This window comes from Rhinolophus ferrumequinum, chromosome 4 (genome assembly GCF_004115265.2).
Source record: "Rhinolophus ferrumequinum isolate MPI-CBG mRhiFer1 chromosome 4, mRhiFer1_v1.p, whole genome shotgun sequence".
Classification (NCBI taxonomy): domain Eukaryota; kingdom Metazoa; phylum Chordata; class Mammalia; order Chiroptera; family Rhinolophidae; genus Rhinolophus; species Rhinolophus ferrumequinum.
The window spans coordinates 84,183,085-84,204,901 of record NC_046287.1 but is presented as its reverse complement, the minus strand read 5'-3'; the positions used below and the strand labels follow the sequence as shown (position 1 = coordinate 84,204,901).

Here is a 21,817-nt window from a genome sequence, read left to right as displayed (position 1 = left end):
AGTATTTGGTACATAGAAATGTTCAATGGATGTTTTGTAAAAGAATGAATGATAGCTAATACACAATTTTAACAGCTAAAATATGCTGTGCCTAGAATGAGCCGAGTTTTAATTTAGAGAGTAGGATGGATGGATGGATGGATCGATATATATATATCAAAAAATGCATACACATTTTCAGGAAGGAAAAAAATTGTATTAAAATTATAATACAATGTATGATGGTAGCATTCATTTGCTTAATGCCATCTTTTGAGCGAACGTCATACTAACACATGGTTACCATAATTCAATTCAACTTCAAAAAGTAATACATAGATAACATCTCTTAAAATGTGTACATTTTTTTTTGGCACCCCTGGTATATATATAACTTATCCCTCACTAAAACTCTATAAGGTTGTGACCGACCGTTATCATTCCCATCTTATAGATGAGGCAACATGGACAATAATCTCAGTTTCTTTTCCCCTGTTTATCCCAACTCATATTTCTCTAACAAGATTGGTTAGCCAATCATTTATAGTAAATGGTTTCATACATATTCAGTACAAAACTTAATATCTTGATGGCCTATCCTGGATCTCTCAGGGACTCCTGTAATTTAAAAGGTTAAGTTAACTGCTATTAAGGGACAGCTGTTTTCATCATCACAATAAGAATAAATGCAACTGTTGGAAGAAAATTTATAGAGTTTTTGTAGTATTATTTACACTGCTAAGTGAACAATGTAAAGATATGTATTTTGGCTTACACCAAGGGACCCTCTCATTTTCACAAAGATTTTCATTAACAATGAAAGCTAAAATTTGTCATTGACTTCTTCTAATTAGACATGTTTCTCTAAAGGTAGAAAACAAAAACCGAGATGCACATGAACTGAAAAACAGTTTTCATGGACCACACCTTTTATTAAACGAGAAAACTGTTAAGATATTTAAAAGCAAAATAGGTAAGCCAAAATACTTTCAGAAAGCTAGTAGGCAAATACCCCCTCATGGCATCTCATCTTTGGTTGAAACAAAGTTTTACCAAATAGCAAATGCATCTAAATATGAACCATAGATCTAATTACTTTCTTAATCAATTTATTTACTGTCCCCCACGATAAATAATTTATATCAGATGGTGAGTTTGCCTTGCCAGCATGAGTGATTTGGTTTTCATTCTTCAAGTAGTTGCTATAAAGTACACTTGAGAAAATCAAAAAGTCACTATAAACATTCTCTCAAGCACATTTTAATTGAAAATAATGAGAAAAAATAGAAATATAATAAAAATGTATATGAATCTGGTACCTTAGGTTCGCATTCCCCAAACAGTTACAAAACTATTCTAACGCAGGTCATTTAAAACCACTGATGTCAGATTCCTAGACTACAAATTTTACAAAAAATTACAGAAATGTGATGACAATGTCCAAGGAACTTTAAACTGAAACGGTTACAAAAGTATTAGATATGATCACCGTATAGAAACTGACATATATTTTTGATCACAGAAGTTAAGCCACTGTAATAAAATGACCAGAAGAGAGCACAAGTTTATTTCAAAGTAAAGGGTAGTCACAGACCTACTCTGTTATTGGGTTCTGACAGTGATAATTTAGTGACATTTTAAAGTATGAAAAATAAAAAAAGGGTTAAAAATTAAGCCACTTAAAATTATCCACTTAAAATTATCTTACATTCGTATCAGATTACATGCTAATGCATATTTATATTTTAATTCATTCATCACTGGAAATCTTTGTTTTGAAGTTTAGGCTATTTCTTTATTATGAAAAATCTGAATATATGAGACCATTAAGTAGATAAGGGTTTTAATCCCAGACAGGGGACTTTTCCATTGCCTTTGTGATGTTTTTGAACAAAGGACTAAAATACAAGATTCTATTCATAAAAAAATAATAATGAAGATATACCCTTTGTTATATGCTTTGTATATCATCACATGCAGAATAATCAACCACAATTGGTTGTAATCATTTGCAAACTCCTTCACAGAATATTATTGTTGAAAGTATCACATAATGATGAAAACCTGTCCTTCAAAAACAGATATTCTATTTTTTATGTAAAAAATTGCCATTTCAAATATGACTAATTTTCAAATGCTGATTTTATAAAAATGACTATAATAGAAGGGCAACTGTTTTGCTTTTTAGCATAAGATTATAAATTATAAACACATAGATTCCCCTTTTTGTCATGAACAAGATGGGAAAATGGCAAACTGCTAAAATTATCATTTGGGCAGATGTCTGTGAAAATAGTTATAATATGAAATGAGCTGTCATCAGTTTAATATATTTAGTTATACTGTGCCTTTATTTATTTTTTACAGAGGGCTTCATATTCATAACCCATAGCCCAAATCACAGAAGCAAAGAAAAGGTAGTACGATGTCATCCACTCGGCCACTTCTCAACTCAGTGGAATCATGACAGAAAACTTGACATACAATACAAGGCTGGTAAATAAATTGTTGGTTATTCCTGGGCAATTCACTTAACATCATGAAATTTTAAAATTTATTTATAAATGACAAATTTAAAAATGATCTCTGTAGTACTTTTCAGCCTCCAAATTCAGTGATTATGTTGAGACTAATCATAACTAGTTAGACATGTTAGACTAGTTAGACTAGTTAGACTAGTTAGTCTTAACATAACTAGTTAAGACATGTAGTAGTATCATGATCTCACCATCTGTCTGTTACTTCACACAGATTAGCTTGCAAAACTTTACAAAGTAGGTACTATTTTATCTCAATTTTAATTTTACATATACGGAAAATGAGATAAAAAGAGATTCATGCCATCTCCAAGATCACAATGGCAGAAACAATATGTAAACAAAGACAGGTGTTCTCAAAAGTCTGCATTTTTCTTCTTTCAATTTTAATTTTGTTTAATCTTATTTTTAATTGAGGTATAATCATTATATATAATACACTTAAAACAAAGTTTATAGATTTAAGTGTTCAGGTCCCTTAGTTTTGACAAATGTGTGGACTGATATAACCAGCATCCCAATAAGGATACAGAGTGCTTGCATCACCTCAGGGAAGTTCCCTCAACAGCTTGTAAGAAAGTGAGGTGTCAGCACATAGCCCACACAGAACGGAATCCTGCCAACAAGGATGTGAGTGAGTAAGAGAGGAAGGAGGGGATCCCTCCCAGGTGAGCCTTGAGATGACTGCAGTTTTCTAAGAGACCCAGAGCCAGATCATCTAGATGATCTAGATTGTCTGTGCCTGAATTACTGACCCAGGGAAACGGATGATAAATGTTGTTTTTAAGCCACTAAATTTGAGGAAATTTGTTAGGCAGCAATAGATAAGTATATGGATAATAGATAATAGGTTTGTTGTAGGATTTGTATTTGGTTTGGGATATTTGGGGGCAGTGTTCAAAGATGCACACTCTGGGTTGGTGCCCTTAGAAAGATAGGACAATTCTACAACTGAGTATCTTAGCCATTTTTAACTTAAAGGCAGGAGGAACAGGGTGGCATTTAGAGGTCAAGTGGCAAAGAAGCAGCAGTCAGTTAAATTAGCAAGGAGAGGGAGAAGTAGACTATTTGTGAGATTGGCTTGGACAGTTCTTGCTTTTGCCTCTGCCCAAACATGATTCTGGAATTATCTTGGTTTTGTCTTGCTCCATCAATGGTCACAGACTGAATAGTGTTTTTGGGGGGTTCTTTGAAATTGTTTATGTTCAACTGGAGAAAATCTCTGATAGTCCAGCTATCTCCCAGTCAACAACAGTCAGGGTGTTTTTCTCTTTCCCAATGCATAAATCTGCTATGGACATTCTTGCACAAGTCTTTTTGTGGACCCATGATTTCATTTCACTTGAATGCTATCTAGGAGTGGAATGTTCATAGTTTAAGTGCATGCACAATTTCATAACTGTTTTCTCCCCAGTAATGTGTGAGAACTCCAGACGCTCCACATTCTCAACACATAGTGTTGTCAGTTTTGTTTTTTTTAAATTGTAGCTATTCTAATGAGTATAAAATGGTATCTCATTTTGGATATAATTTGAATCCTTCTGATAACTAATGACGTTGAGCATCCTTTCAGATGCCTATTGGCTGTCTATACATCTCCTTTGTCAAGTTTCTGCTCAAGCCCTTTTCAAATTAATTCACCTATTCAACAAATATTTACTGAAAACCTGCTATCTGCCAAACATGGTACAAGGTGCTGAGAATACAAGCAGAATAAGATGCCTGTCTCTCTAAGTTTACATTCTATTAGAAGGAAACAGACAAAACTCAACTAATTTCCCAGTAAATCGCTTAATTATAATCATCATAATTGTTATGAAGGTGTCTTACAGGTGTCTGATATAAGAGGTGAAGTAAAAATGTTTCTCTGACACAAAATGGTTTAAACTGCCATCTGGGAGGAGACCCAACATGGTGGAGCAGATAAACACTGTGCCTGCTTCCTTCCATGAACAAATTAAAATTACAACTAAATTATAGAACAATCAACCTGGAGACCCATCTGAAGTCTGGCTGAACAGAAGTTTTATAACTAAGGATATAAAGAACAAGCCACGTCGAGACTGGTAGAAGAGGCAGAGATGAGGAATTGGCTAACTCCAAACCTCCGTGTGGCAGTTGAGAACCGGGAGGGATATCTCGGCCATAGAAGTTCCCTCTGTAGGAATGAGGGACCCCAGCCCCACACAGACCTCCCCACCTCAGAGTACTGGTGCCAGGAAGAGGTTCCCTCACAACACTTGGCTATGAAAAACAGTGGGTGCTCCTACCATCCAGTTGGGACTAAAGGTGGCAGTAAACCCAGGTGTCCTCATAAAGGGCGCACACACAGACTCTCTTACTCCCAGGCACTCACCTTGGTCTCCAGTAGAGGGCCAGTAACTTGGGGGGTATTGGGAACATATGCAGGGCAGATGGAGTTGAGTGGTTTCGAGACAAGGGCTGGAGGACAGTCGGCATTTTCCTTGTGAGGGGGTCCTCCTCCCATGAAGTTGGCCAGCTGGTGCCACCTTTCCTGTGCTGAGCCCTCCCCCTACACTTACGGCCAAATCTGAATCTGATTGGTCTGGTGAATTCCACTGCTCCACCCTGCTTACTCACTGGGACCCCACCCAACCCAATGGTGGAAGCCTTTCTCCCAGAGCAGCCAGACCCACCTGCATTGTACTCTTTCATGGAAAACTATCAGAGTCTGACAGATGGCACGTAGGTGGCATCTAGCCTCAATGTACTCTGAGACTTTTGCTGAGTAGCTCCAGGCTCAGCACTGGCACCAAACCATAATTTACATTAACTTGGTGACGACAACTCTTCCAACTCTAGTGACTCCCTGAGACACTGGCTCATCCAACTTGCATACCGCATGAGGCTTTATCAGTGGCTGAACCTTAAAGGAGCTCACAGGTGGCAAAAGGCCTTGGGGTGTCCTGGCATTTTGCAGAGTTACCCCAAGCCTGGTACAGGTGGCAGATGTCCTTGATTTGTAGTGTGCCTCTCCCACATGTCTTCAGTGTTAGCACAGACAGCAAACAACTGTGAATCGCTTTGTAGCTCTTACCAGCTAGTCCCCAGCTGGTCACAGGCAGTGGGTGACCTGGGCCTGCATGGAGCCCCAGCAAGAGGCCCCAGAACCAACATACTTAGAGGTTGGCTTTAGACCACAACAGAACACTGGCCGGATAGCTCCACAAGCGGCACACCCAAAGAGCAGTCTCAACAGGCATGAGAGTCCACTGTGATGTGCAGGTAAGACTCCTGCACATCAACCTGTAAGCTGTGGACATGGCCAAACCCCACAGACAATCATCTTGAGGGTCAAACCCATCCACTGACATGCCAATAGCAATCAAGGCTTAAATATAACAGGAGGGCACACACAACACCGAGTGCAGGAGACCAGGGAGACTGTGACATTGAAAACTATAGGATACCTCGTACATAAGGCCATTCTACTAAGAACAGGAGACATAGCAGCTCTATCTAATACATAGAAACAAACAGATAGGCAGCCAAAATGAGGAAACAAAGGAATATGTCCCAAATAAAAGAACGTGACAAAACTCCAGAAAAAGAACTAAACAAAATGGAGGCAAGCACAGACAGAGTTCAAAAGAATGGTTATAAGGATGCTCAAAGAACTTAGTGAGAACTTCAACAAAGAGATAGCAAACATAAAAAAGGACATAGAAACCATAAAAAAGAGCCAATTAGAAATGAAGAATACAATAACTGAAATAAAGAATGCAGTAGAAGCAATCACCAGCAGACTAGATGAAACAGAGGATCCAATCAACGACTTGGAAGACAAGGTAACAGAAAACACCCAATTGGAACAGCAAAATGAAAAAATAATAAAAAAAAATGAGGATAGTTTAAGAGACCTCTGGGTGTAGTTTAAGAGGTCTCTGGGTGAGACCTCAAGTGTAACAACATTCACATCATAGGAGTACCAGAAGAAGAAGAGAGAAAGCAAGGGATTGAGAGCTTATCTGAAGATATAATGACTAAAAACTTCCCTAACTTGGTGAGGGAAATAGACCTATAAGCCCAGGAAGCTCAGAGAGTCCCAAAGAAGATGAACCCAAAGAGGCCCACACCAAGACACATCATAATTAAAAGACAAAAGTTAAAGACAAAGAATCTTAAAAGCAGCAAGAGAAAAGCTTACTTACCTACAAGGGAGCTCCCATAAGACTTATCAACTGATTTCTCAACAGAATCTTTGCAGGCCAGAAGGGATTGGCAGAAAATATTCAAAGTGATGAAAAGGTAGGACCTACAACCAATATTACTTTACCTGGCAAAGCTATCATTTAGAATGGAAGGACAGATAAAGAGCTTACCAGAGAAGAAAAGTTAAAGGAGTTCATCATCACCAAACCAATATTACAAGAAATGTTAGAGGGACTTCTTTAAGATGGAAAAAAGATCAAAATTATAAATAATAAAAAGGCAATAACTACATACATATCTATCAACAATTGATTTAAATGTAAATGGATTAAAGGCTCCAATCAAAAGACATAAGGTAACTAAATGGATTAAAAAAAACAAGACCCTCACATATGCTGCCCACAAGAGACTCACTTCAGATGGAAAGACACATGCAGACTGAAAGTAAAGGGACAGAAAACAATGTTTCATGAAAATGGAAACGAACTAACAAAATAAGCTGGGGGAGCAATACTTATACCTGACAAAATAAACTTTAAAACAAAGGCTATAACAAGAGAAAAAGAAGGACCAATTAATCCCACTTCTGGGTATTTATCCAAAGAAACCCAAAATGCTACTTCAAGGAGACATGTGCATCCATATGTTTATTGCAGTATTATTTACAATAGCCAAGATATGGAGGCAGCCTGGGTGTCCCCAAATGGATAAATGGACAAAGAAAAGGTGGTAAATATATATAATGGAATATTACTCAGCTATAAAAAAGAATGAAATCTTGCCATCTGCAAAACATGGTTGGACCTAGAGGGTATTGTACTGAGTGTAGTATGCCATACAAAGAAAGACAAATGTCATACGATTTCACTTATAAGTGGAATCTAAAGAACAAAATAAAAAAAACAAACAAAACAGAAACAAACTCATAGATACAGAGAACATTTTGATGGTTGTCAGATGGGAAGGAGTTGGGAGTGGGTGAAAAAGGAGAAGGGATTAAGAAGTACAAATTGATAGTTATGAAATAGTCATGGAGACGTAAAGCACAGGGATTATAGTGAATAATATGGTAATAACTATGTATAGAACCAGGTGAATACTAAACTAGTCAGGGGAATCACTTCTTAAATTATATAAATGCTTAACCGCTATGCTGTACACCTGAAATTAATATAAAATAATATTGAATGTCAACTGTAACTGAAAAATTAAAAAGGGGAGAAAAGTTGAAGGGGAATAAGAGGTCCAAATTTCCAGGTATAAAACAAATAAGTCATGGGGATGTAATGTACAGCATAGGAAATATAGTCAATAATATTGTGATAGCATAGCATGGTGTCTGATTGTTGCTGGACTTAAAATAGTGATCACTTCCTTAAGTACATAAATGTTGAATAACTACGGTGTATACCTGAACACCTGAACCTAATATAATATTGTGTATTATCTATTTTAATAAAAACCTTTAAAAATAGTGTAGATTTTAACTGAAATTGAATAGATAGAGTCTTCCTTTCTGGATGACTATCTCATATACTCATGGAGGCAATTCTGATTGGTTGTGATGAAATTTTAAGAAGTTATTCAGTGCCTAACACGCAATATTTACTAATATTATTTTATTTTCATCCCAGAAAGCTGACACATCTTCATTTTCCTTGATTTTCTGCTCCTGTCATTCACAGATGCCAGTAGTGTTGCAAAAACTGAAGAAGTTCCATTTCATCAAACTGTGGCCTGAACTTTGGGATTGTTTGTTTCCAGAGGATTACCATCTCTCATTTTATAAATAGCATTCAGCAAAACAGTGTTCTGGAAAACTTATATAAGTGTGTAGGAAGAAAAATGTGGAGTTCTTAATGTTTTAGTGATAGCTAAACTGGTATCAGTTAAATTCTTTGTGCAATTCCTAGGACCATAAGAGGAAAAATGAATGAAAATAAGTCAGTGAGGAAAAAAAGAAATGGGAAATAAGATATATATATATAGATATAGATATATATCTATATATATATCTTATTACACATATCACACCCCTTCCCCAAATTTTAGTATTTCAATTTAGAAGAGAAAAAGACCCTGTTCTCTCCAAAACGTGCATAGCAGCAAAAGCAGTGAGCTCATGTCCATAAAAGTATTATAAAACGAAAAATGAGAATAACATTTTTTATTATTGGTCTTTAATAAATTGTCATTGTATTTTAAAGATAAAAATACCTTTTAATGCTGTGCTCATGTAACCCCTTTAATTAATAATTATTTTAACAACCACTTATTGTCTATTATGTGCCAGGAATTAAGGGAAAAATCCAAATCCTCATGGATATACATTTTAGTGAAAAAAAAAGACAATAATAAATAAATCTATAAATGTATAGTAGGCCAAATGGTGTAAAGTGTTATTTGAAAATGAAGCCGAAAAGGAAGGTACAAGACTAAGAGCCATTTTATACACAGGGTTGTGAAGGAAAGCTTAACTGAGGAGACAGTCTGAGCAAAGGAGAAAAGGGGAGAGGGAGAGCTTATATATATCTTGAGGAAAAACAGTCCAGGAAGAGCAAAGGACAAGCATAGAGGCCCAGAAAGAGGTGAGTTCTAAATGTTTATGAGTAACAGAGACAGTGCTGGGGGCAAAATTAGAAGGGTGAGAGGAGATGAGTAAAAAAGACGAATGGGGGATAGAGTAACATGGATGAAAGTGGGTCTTATAAGCCATCGTACAGATTTGGCTTTTACTTCTCAGTGAGGTAGGGAACTTTAGAGGGTTGGATGCAAGGTTCTGATATGATTGGCCTTACTTTTTAAGAGGATTGTTTGGACTGCTGAGTTGAATAGATCAGAGATGGTTGGAAAGGGAGAGAGCAGAGTGGAAGCAGAAATACTAGTCAGTAAGGTCTTCTAAAAATCGGGATGGAAAACAATGGTGTCTTGATTAATGGAAGCCAGTAAGGTCTTACTCTGAACACATTTTGAAGGTATAACTAATAGGGGGTGTGAGAAAGTCAAGAACGACTTGAGTATTTGGGTCTGAGGTAACTGAAGTATGAACTTGTTTTTGCTGGCTGTAGAAAGTGCAGCTTACTGGGACAAGATCAAGTCTGCAGTTTCATACATGTTAAATTTGAGATAGCCTAAAGAATACATTAATGGCCTTAGGATAAATAAGTCTGGATTTTAGAGGAAGGTTCTGGACTGAAGAGATAAATTTGAAGTCAACAGTTTATAGAAGGTATTTTCAGCCATGAGATTAGAAGACGTTTACCAAGAAAGAGAGGGACAAGGAATCACAATGTTCAAACATGATGTTGCTGAGGAAGAATGAGCAAAGGAGATTTAAAAAGACAGAGTCAGAGACTTAGTAGGAAAACCATGAGTACGAAGTTTCCTGAAATTCAGGTGAAAAATGCATGTCAAGGAGGAGGGAAGACCAGCTGTATCAAATGCTGCTCAGAAATGAAGTAAGAAGAGGCCAGTGGCTTGCAAGGCCCTAAGCAATTTGTTCTCTCATCCCTGATCTCATCCCTGATTTAATTATTTTCTCTTTTTTCATCTGCACTGGTTCAGTTGCTGCTTCTGGTGAGGATCTTTTCCCTAGTATTCTGTTTTTCTGGAATGGGTTTTCTGTAGATAGCTACAAGACTTACTCTCTCAACTCTTTCTGGGGCTGATATTGGTTAATAAAATCACATAGGTTTCAAGTGTACAATTCTATAATATGCCATCTGTATATTGCATTGTGTGGTCACCACCCAAAGTAAAATCTCCTTCCATTATCATATATTTGACCCCTGCTACCCTTTTCTACCACCCTCCATGTCCCTTACCCTCTGGTAATCACTAAACTGTTGTCTGTGCCTATGGAGTTTTTGTTTGTTTGCTGCTTTCAGTTTTATATCCCACATATGTGTGAAATCATATGGTTCTTAACTTTTTCTGTCGGACTTATTTTGCTTGGCATGATAATCTCAAGATCCATCCATATTGTCACAAATGGCAGTATTTAATCTTTCTTATGATCTGGTCTTAGAAGATATTACCTTCTCAGTCACATTAAGTTATCTTCTCAACAATTCTGAAGATAGATACTCCACCATAGCCCAACCCTCAACATTCCTTGAGTATCTTACATGATTTGTTATTCTCCATTGCATTTCTCGTCTCAAAACACACCTCATATCCTATTTATTTTATTAGTATCTCTCTTCCTGCATCAGAATATAAGCCATAAAAGGGTGAAGAATTTTTTTATGTTTCATTCACTGTCATATCCCAGTGACTAGAAGGACAATTGGCTGTAGTGGAGTCTCAATAAATATTCAATGGAAAATGAAGGAATGCTCAAGAACTAAGCATTGATTTAGCGATCGGGAGGGCATCCATCACCACCACAAGACAAATTTCCATGGAGTGCTGAGTACAAGGGATTGATTGCAAATGGTTTAAGATAACATAATGAGTAACGAGAGGAGATTATACATCTCTTTCAAGGAGATGTGTTGTAAAGGAGAACAGAGAAACAGGCTAGACGTATATAGATGAGGAATCAAGACAAGGTATTTGGTTCTTGTTTGCTTGTGTTAAGATTGGACTAAGCCAATGAGAGTGAACAATTGATGATTCAGGAGAGATTGCAGAGAGGGAAATCTTGCTGGACCTACCTGAGAGGTAATGGAATCTAGAATATAACAAGTGTTTTTGGTCTAAGAAACATGAGCAATTCATCCATACTAAAAAGAGAGAAATCAGAGATTAATACAGATAGATTAATAGACAAGTGGGAAATTACAGAAATGTTCCTCTGATTGTTTCTCATTTCTCCCAGAATTAGGAAACAATGTTTAATTCCTTGAATGGAAAGAAAGTGTTGGAATTTTGATAAATAAAACCTATGATATAGTTACCATCAGAGGATGTAGAATATGAATGCTCTAGGGCAGGAGTCAGCAAACTACTGCCCTCAGGCTAAATCTGGGCCACCATTTGTTTTTGCAAACAAAGTTCCATTGGAACATACGAGTAGCTATGCCCATTTATGTTTCAATTGTTGCTCTTGCACTACAATGGCAGAGTTAAGAAGTTTCCATAGAGACCTCATGGCCCATAAGACCTAAAATATTCACTAGGTGATCTTTTACAGAAAATGTTGCCAACCCCTCCCAAGTTCTAGAAAAATGGAGTAGATTTATTGACAGCTCTGGTGAGGTTGGTCAGTCTGGGCATGTGTTTTTCTCCAGCCATGTTTAGTAATGTTGGTTCAGATGTTGGCAGACAGGTGAATTAAACCAGGTCTGGCATTTCACCATGTGAGTTTAAGGAAAATAGAGGTCAAAGGTGCTAAAAATTTGCTAAGCGTATGGTTGCATGATTGATCATGCAATATAAGCTAGTAACTGGGAGGCCTGAGGACATCAGGGGAGTGAAGGGCTGTAAAAACTGGGAGATCAATTGCTTTATGGTCCGAATGGTGTAAGTAAACTGGAAAGGTAGCAAATGGAAGTTGGAAATGGAATGCATAAAGTCTAGATTATACACATGGTTTGCAGTTCCTGGGAATTATGAGGTTGAGAAATTGAGTGGCTGGAGTGGGGCAGGAGAGAAAACAAGTAGTGACCTCTGTCATTGACTTGTCTTGGTGTTTACATTAATATCTGAAGTCTCCACTTGGGTTAGCAGAAACCTCTTTTCATTGTTACTTTAAGCATTAAGTTTATACTTATATAAATCAATAGGAACTCAAAGTTTGTGGAAATTAAGAAATTAAGGGGAAAAAATCTTTAAAAATGTATGAACTTGCATAAAGACCATAACTATATGTTTAAAAGGTGATTTTTATATTATTTGCATTTGTTACATTTTTAATTTCTAATCTACTAAGTGTACCACTTCCTGGATATGATGTAGGTTGCTTGAAAAGTATAATTATTTTAAAACCATGAATGTGTCATTCAGGAAAATTGTGTTGTCTTGTTCGCCTTTATTCACATGGCAAGAACACTTAGTTCTCATTCAGGAGGTTGCATTTTCTCTTGAAGACCTGATCCTGTCTATCCTACTCAGAAATAAGTACTAAGTAAGACGATGCACGTGGTAATCACTGCGAGCATTGTATTAGGTTGGTGCAAAAGTACTTGTGGTTTTTGCAATTCTTTTTAACTTTCTAAACTGCAATAACTTTTGTACCAACCTAATATATGTAGAGAAAAACAAATATAGTTCATAAACCCAAAGGCTGGAGAACTTTGTGTTGCATTGCTGGGTCATTTAGGGTGGAGGTGAATTGGAAAATAAAAGGGAAGCAGTACTTCCAGTTTGTGTTAAATTTATCTGCTGGACCATTCAAGCATTCCTTTAAATGAGGTCCGTAGTCCTTAAAATCCATTTCTTCTTTCTGGAAATCCTATCCCTTTATCTACTGAAGGATAGGTTGATGTCATACATTTTTCAGTTGGATTATACTACATGTATGCCACCTAAGATTTCAAGTGCAGATTAACAGATTTCATATAGAGATTAATTTAAAAATCCCAAAAAACTAGAAATTTACCAATTCTAAATGTTCATTTATTAGAAAGCACAAAAGAACATCATGTATATTTTTATCAGATCGTATTATAGAATTGTACACTTGAAACCTATGTAATTTTATTAACCAATATCACCACCAATAAATTTAATAAAACATTTTAAAAAGAAAAAATTAAATATATATATATATATATATATATATATATATATATATATATATATATCTCCAGAAAGAGTTGAGAGAGTGTCTTGTAGCTATCTATGAAAAAATTCATTCCAGGCAAACAGAATAGTAGGGAAAGATCCTTACCAGAAGCAGCAATAGAACCGGTGTAGATGAACAAAGGAAAAATGATTAAATGAGGGATGAGATCAGGGATGAAAGAACAAATTGCTTAGGGCCTTGCAAGCCACTGGCCTCTTCTTACTTCATTTCTGAGCAGCATTTGATACAGCTGGTCTTCCATAGAGACCTCCTCCTTGACATGCATTCACCTGAATTTCAGGAAACCTCATACAATATTCATAGTTTTCCTACCAATTCTCTGACCCTGTCTTTCTAAAACTTTTTAAAATATAAGATATTTTGTCCAGACCTACTTATAAATATTGTAGATATTTGTAACTTAAATTCATGAAATTTTCAAGTTGCCACTCATAATAATACATAAATAATTGAAGAATAATACAAATCCTTAGGCCTTACGAAAAGTAAAATTTTTATTGGTAACTATTTCATTGTTTTTAAATTGACATCACTTCTAGTTTGGCCCAAAGAAATTACCTCCAAAACAAACAAAAAATGCTTTTTTTTTCATTTAATTGTTCTCACCTTGATATTTTGAAGCGAAGCGAGAAATCATTTTTCCTTCTGAATTGCATTAGTCTTTTCTGTTTCTCTGTTAGTTTATGAAGCACTAAAGGAAACACAAAACAATAAAAATTGGGTGAGGAAATAGCAAACTTGGGAACTGTGATCATTTATTAAATGAAATTACCTCTAAAGCCTTTAATCCTTCACTGTTTCCCCACCTCCCTAGCTCTCATTCCCATAGGGTATGTTCATGCACAAAGTTTTCATTGAGTTTTGAAGTTTTAGGTCAGCTCAACTGAGGTAAAAAGCATCTGAAGGAGACAGTGCCTATTGCATTTGAAAAGGATGCACACACATAGGAAAGAGGAATAAACAAAACAAGAAAAAAACAAAACACACTGCAGAAACTAATAATAAGTACACAAAGTACACAAGTGTATTTATTACAGTTTGCAAGCACTTTGTTCTACATTTCAAAAACGCCACCATCAAGCTGTTGGCACATTTATGTACAAAACAGATTAATTGTAATGCCTGCTACAAAGCACTCTTTGTGAAAATACAAACTCTAATACCAGAAAAAAAAAGGCAAAAGCGTCAACATCATTACATAAGTTTAAAAGACAGTTTTAAAAATCATCACAAACTATTAAGACACAGAACTGAAACACTATTATATAGAATTTAAAGAAGCCCATTAATACTTTCGCTGAACATCTGTAATACTGCATATATCAGGAAAATGTTGAACCAGTAAGATAATCTAAAAAAAAAAAAAAAGCCAAACCCCAAATTAATTAAATAATACTACGGATGCATTATCATGCCACAGAGAACCCTAGTAATATCCCTATATACTACAAGAACTTGTAAAATTATGGATGATGCATGACTAGTCGTTGTACAAAGATTGTTTCACTCAATAAATTTTATTAGAAATGCACTTACACTGAGAAAAGATTTCACAATGGTCAAATCAGTGCACAATACAACCTAGTTTTTATACACTGACAAAAATGTCTTGTCAGGCGACATCATTTTAAAAGACACTTTACAGCATTCTTGTAGCATTAGAAATAATCAAAAAAGAGTCCAGGTTAAAACAAACACCAAATTTGGTCCAATAATACTGATTGCTCTTTTGTATTCCTTTGACATAGGTACTTCTTATAAATGAATATGAATGAACATTTGGTTAAAATGACTTACTAGAAATAAAAACACAAATATACCACTACACTTCAAAAGGGTACATTGTATAGTGGCTTCTGACCACACTTTAAAAAAACACTACAGGTAAACCAACATAGATTGGAAGGCTGCAAGCAAAGCTATTAGATTAATGGAAGCCTTTTCAAATATATCATACACATTCGAGGAATAGTTTACAGAGGTGCAATCCATTAAAACTCTTTAAAGTAGGTAAAACAACTTCTGAGGGGTTAGTGTGCTTATTTTTTTCATAGACCGCCTTCATAAAGGTACTTAATGTTCCGTATTAGCATATTAAAAGTTCCAATCCAGCCACTGCTTAAATCACAGAGAGATCATTCTCCCGTAGTCCACAGTAATTATTTCCCTTAAAATTGTCTCTCTACTAAACTTTAAAAGGTTAGCCTGGCGTCACAATCTGAAAAAGGCAACGAGCCATGCGTTAGCATCACTGTTTCTACATGCTCATAACATAAACATGAGGTATCAGAGGGAAATACCTCTTCAGTACATCGAGAAAAAATACAATGTTAACAAAGATAAGAAGCACTTTTTTTTTAACCTACTCTTACAAATTTAGAAATTGCACCTTGGATGGATGAAAACATTAACCAGGGCCTATATGTGGCCACTGATCGTCAGACAAGATTTCCATATTTTAAGAAGAGTGATCGTGATATCATCTCTGTCGATTGTTCATAATGTACAATGGTCCCTTTGAAGGTTACCTGTAGTTAAACTAGTTACTGAAATCAAAACTAAAAAGTATAAAAAGCTATTTTTCTTTCCAAAACATAAGAAATAATGCAAAAGGTGTTATGTCGAACACATGGGCAGTGGTTAAAAATCAAATAAATCTCTGCATTTGAAAATGTTAGTATCGTTGATCTTACAGAATTATTAAATGAGTTTGAGAAATTTAAAAAAGAAAAAGACTGGATAGGAGCTTGTAGAAGAGATATGATTACACCAATTTAACAAATTAGGAAATTAAGTGCTAAACAACAAAGAATTGTATTCAGGTGATTCATAAGTCACCCTCCCTATCATTGATGAGAAGCACTTTCATTTATCTCTCAAAAGGTTGGATGGTTGGATGGCCCTTAGTTAAACACCAATGCATCTGAATGGTAGAAGAACGGGAATGTTTTATGTGTAAGCATTGAGCCGCTCTTTGGAGCGGGTAGAGTGGATGTCATGAAGCTCTTGCTCCTCCTTTGACTTGATGTCCTCATACTTCTGCATCCGGCAGGCATCTTTCACATACGCCCAGTTGGCAGAGAGAACCATAAGGTAGTGAACCTAATCAAAGATAGAAATAATTTATATGGGAAGTCTGTTCAGTGCCTTCATTATATCTTGCTATCAGGAAAGAAATATTCAAATTATATACTTATATGCTCATTAATTAAAGGAAATCAAAATTTCTGTGTTAATAGGAACGGTGTAAATAAAATATAGTCTTTGTTCGTTCACTCCTCCAACGATAGGACACCATCTGCTTGGCTCCCTTCTTTCAGTATCTCTTTTTCTTCTTTTTGAACTCTGAATATCCAAGACTGATTCTTAATTTTCATGTGATGTTTCCTGTTCATTCTGCTCTCATTTACCCAAACCATAAGATTCTACATTTCATGTCCATGTGTCTATGTTTTCTTACCCACAATCGGAAACAATCTCAGATACAGTTTGGGTCTAGTCAACTTGAATTAATGGAAGGATATATTGTCCACTGTGAAATAAGAAGAGGGATCATGGAAACCCCAAAATAAACCTGTGAATCTAATTATCCAGTTAATTTTCCATGCAGTGAATTTTGCAGTTTCCTTTAGATTCTAATTACAAAAGAGCAAGTATTGTGTCACATGAATTTTGTATATTTATAGACATTCACAATAGCTAGAATAGTGCCCTGTTCAATAAGGAAGCTCTTGATTTGCCTGGAGTAATGCAGTTACTCAAATAATGAAGATCCTGATTTGACTTAAAATGACTTAGCAGTGAGATCACTTTTTTTTCTTTCACTCCCTTTTGGTTGATAGGAGAGAGAAAGCAGTTTTCCAAATGATAGATTTCTATGGATGAATAGGAAAGGGAAACTAAGTTGTCAATTGTTTACTTTCTCTGAGTTTTAAAGGGTGGGCAATATTTTTCTCCATAATTTAGTAAAATAGAACACTAAAATTTTGATTAGTCAAGAGTACATGGAAAGATAGGAGGTAGGTTGGTTCTAGAAAAGTACAGATGGACAGAAAGAATGCAAAGCCAATCCTAAATGGTGACAATTGTAGTATATTAAGGTAGTCAACAGACAGAAAAAATTAAGAAAACAATTTTGACACAACAATGTAGGGAAAAGATGCATACGGATAAGAGTAAGCGATTTTCAGAATGTTGCATTTCCTCTGAAATTTTGCATTTTGTTTAATGGAAATTATAAGCCACATGTGAGCAGGAGCTAGCAGTTATATTTTTGTACTCCATGGCATTTTCATAGTGAAAGCTTAATCACTGTATATATGTGGCTTGAATAAGTCTTGTGCACACAACCAAATGTGGTATTTTTTGTTGTTGTTGCTGTGAAAATAAAAAGTGCCACGGAGAGTAGGTACTTAAAATATTTGCCACATGAATAACTATATATTTAGATGTTCAAACCCTTTCCTTTTAAAAGCTAAGGAAACATGAATTTTACGTTATTATTAAATATGTATGCTTCCTATTTCAACTTTAATGTCCCTCTAATTCAGACACTGGTGCTTCCCAGTAGGTCTTCAGATGTTTCATCTGGCCTCAGGGAAACAAGCTACCAGGCTTGTTACCGTTCCCCAGAAGTAAACAGCAATCACTGGGGCCTGGAGCAATGCCAAGCTGATGAATTACGTCAGCATACAGAATTTTCTAACATCTCTAAAAAATAATTCAATAGAACACAAGTTAATTTCAGTACAAATTCGTATAATCCTTGCCTTAAATTATAGACAAAGTTTTAAATATTTTGGTGAGTAGAATTCATCTCAAGTTTCTCATCTGTCATATGGAAATAACTATGGTAGCTAGATGGTGAGTGTTAAATGAGATTGGGATGAGGTTAATGACTGTTGCTGTATTATGAGTATTGAATGTATTCATGTACATAAAGCCTCTGGCAGTACTTTCCACAGAGTACGTTTTAAAGAAACAGTAGCTAATAGCAGTCATATTGGTAGTAGCATTAGTACCAGGAACAATAGCCCTAGTTACATTATCCCTGTCTCCTAAGACCTAAACTATTACCAGAGCTAATAAATTAATGTTATGTATTTCTTAAGGAATTTTTGATTTTCGTATATTTATATATCCAAAAGTATGCTTAGTACTTAAAAAAATAATCTTCTAGACTCTTGCTGTCTGAAGTAAAATTTATTTATAACAATATTTAAAGCTATGCAAAGCATAGATTCCTTACGAAATACATAGCATCCTAATTTCTATAACCTTAAAATCTTTTGATTATAGAATCATTTCAGAGTAGGCATTTTTAAGGATATTTAAATAACATTATTCATTTAGACAGGTACTTTTCACTAATGTATGCCTGAAGGCATGCAGCTTTACACAGAATTTTACACACACACGTGCATGCTACAAATGCAAACAAAAGCTTTATTGTATACCTCTTTTCAAGAAGTGCTTTGACAGAACTCTTATACACGGATGTATATGCTTGAACACACACATGCCCTAAAAATTATCCATCGCACAGGAGTGTGTGTGTGACACAAATTAACAGACGGTTCCTCTTTTCTGACAGCCAGGCCAGGGGCTGATAGGACTATGTGTATTCGGAACCTCACTGCCCAGAACATGTGAATGCTCCTTGGGGCATAGTTTAGCTTTGAGTTTAGGTCAAGAATATAAGGTCTCTGCTCACTGTTTTACTGTGATCCCTCCAATTAATCAGCCAACATGATCTTATTAAGCATCTCATATTCTGAAATGAAATTCCTGTTAGAGGTTTCTACACTAAATCTAATATGTTGAACAACGAATATGACATAAAATTAACAAAATCTCTGAAACTCAGTTTAGCACTGACACAGCTGGTTTTGTTTGATAGTTTAAAACAATCATTTTTGATAAACACAGAATCAGATCTGAATACAAAAGTGTATGAAGTCACTAAAAATAACTGGGCTGAAATGGCTCATTAGCATATTAGCATTGTCTCATCATTCCCATTTTTAGTCTTTGAAAAAAGCCAAAACTTTTATTTTTTAAAAGGTATTCCTTGCACCAATACATTAGGCAATGTACCGGTACCATAAGGAAAGGAATTAAATAAATCCAAATCAATTCATCATTTTTGCATATTGAATTGGCTATAACATTGGTGAGATTGCTAGGAATCTTCTAGAGTTCTATGCTACTTATATTCTAGGATACAAAAATAAGGACTGAAGACCTTGGCTGCAAAGGCTATTACTGATGATCAAAGTATTTGTTCATTGTTGATATTTGGCATTCCACTGAGCAAACCGGAATTCGTGGTGGTTACAAAGGAGGAGACAGGATCTGACACATAGTAGATCCTGCAAACTTGCTAAAAACTTGACTTTAAGGACTTGTTTTTAATATTTCTGAAGAAAATTAGATATTAGATATAAAAGACATGACATGATACTACCGAGATTTATTGTAAGAAAATTAATCCTTTTTTCGTGACTCCATATGACTTTTTTATGTTCCTATTTAAGGAGGACAAAAGGATAATGTAAGTTAAAGAACTGATTACATTACTTAGAATGCCACACTGATACATACACATATGCCATAGAGATAATTTTTATGTTAATAGTAATCTAATATCTAAATGCTAATGAATTTACTTATTTTGTTAATGTTACCATATTATTGGCTGTTGTCATCCTTAAACTGATTACCAAATATTTTCTCTGTTGTAATGATAATATTTCTTTAGGGTAAGTCTTGTTTTCCATTTATTTATTTGCCCATTGTTCAGCCTCTCCTTTTTTAAATTGATATTAAAGTAAATACGATTTACATGGACTTCAGACATTAGAGATAAACGATCATCTTTACAAGCAAATAACTGTGAAAATCAAATTGCAAAACCAAGCCTCAGGGCTTCGAGGTCTTACCATCGCAATAACTGCTGCCCCAGCTCCAGCAAGTGCCACAATAAACAAGTGGAAGGTCATGTTCAGCTGCAAAGGAAACCATAGAAAACCAAAACGTGTGTCAAGCAAGGTTACAAACAGAAGCGAGATCAAGCCTGCTGCTTCTTATGAATAAGAGCTTTGTAGATCTTTAACGGAAGTGAGCCTGTGATAAATCACTTACTCCAAAAACATTATTATACTATCTCTTCTCCTGCAAATCATTTAAATCTTTGCAACAACATCATTTTAATATGATTTCATTATAAGGATGAGATCGTGATTAATAATGATGGTTTTCAGCAATATTATAACAATATAAGGTTGTGTTATCTCTTTTTAAATATAACTATAATTTTTCAACTTTCATTACGATGATAGTTTTTAGAAAAAATTAAAATATGTATAATATTTTTATTGAAATATGCAAAGCATCTCTTTCACATTTGTTTTCTAGTTCCCTTGCATAACATCACTGCAAGTAAAATTGCCTCTGAAATAAAAAGGGGAAGATTCAATATAGATGTAATTATGCATTCTTCAAATAACAAAATGAAACTAAAATTCTGACAAAATTAAAGGCTGTAAAAATACTCACCTCAGTGGATTCACACATCCTCAGGAAATTCTCAGAGACGGTGCAAATTTTCTTTTCCTCTCCAATTGTCACAATCCCTACAACATGTAGAAAATTACAGTTTAGCGTTACAAATGCTTCTAAGAGCCCCATGAGAAAAAAAGAAACTTGCTGATAAAATCTAAGCAAGTTACAATTTATGTTATATTAAAATGGAAAAATTCTTCCTCAGCTTTCGTTGCTAGATAATAATTATCAGTAGAACTCTGAGTGGAAGATCAAAACTGTCTAACCTACAAGCAATGTGAAAGCAATGTCTAACCCACAAGCAATGTAAAGCGTTTTCAATCTGAATTCCTTTGAACCTAGCCACCAGAATCTTCAGATTCAGCTGGGCGAGTTCATTGGTTTGCGCCATTAATGCAATGGTGTAGGCATCACAATTATTTTCATAGCTATGTCCCAGAATGTTCTGAAGTCTGGATCTATTCTGCTGGCACAAAGCTTCTGTTGATCTATAAAATCCTGTTGCCCAAAAGGGAAAGTGTACTCCACTAATATTGAAAACAGTGCTATCAGTAAGGCAAAATAAAAAGTTGTAAGTTCACCCTTATTTACCTTTGGTCCTATTGGTTTATGGATCAACTGCATCAGAATCACCATGGAAATTATAAAAAATATGCATTTCTGGACGCCAGCAGAGAACTGTTAAATCCAAAGCTATGACTGTGTGCCAGGATTATTGCATTTTTAACAAGCACAGATCTCATTTTAGAAAAGTGATCAAGTTTCTCCTAAAATGAGTCTTTAATTTTGTTTTGAAAACTATTGAGTGTTAAAC

At 35.3% G+C, this 21,817-nt stretch overlaps 1 protein-coding gene across 3 annotated transcripts in view; it reads right to left on the bottom strand.

Moving 5' to 3' along the window:
* Nucleotides 1–14,436: 14,436 nt before the first annotated feature.
* Nucleotides 14,437–21,817, bottom strand: part of GPM6A (glycoprotein M6A) — a 235,153-nt gene continuing 227,772 nt past the window's right edge. For 2 of the 3 annotated variants that reach the window (XM_033104821.1, XM_033104822.1), the window contains exons 5-7: nt 20,998–21,074; nt 20,382–20,447; nt 14,943–16,542 (exon numbers count right to left, since the gene is read on the bottom strand). In XM_033104821.1, the coding sequence (XP_032960712.1) occupies nt 16,390–16,542; nt 20,382–20,447; nt 20,998–21,074 (296 nt within the window). In that variant the 3' untranslated portion in view covers nt 14,943–16,389. Of the gene's footprint in view, nt 16,543–20,381; nt 20,448–20,997; nt 21,075–21,817 lie in introns of all 3 variants that reach the window. The other variant, XM_033104820.1, reaches the window with a different exon arrangement.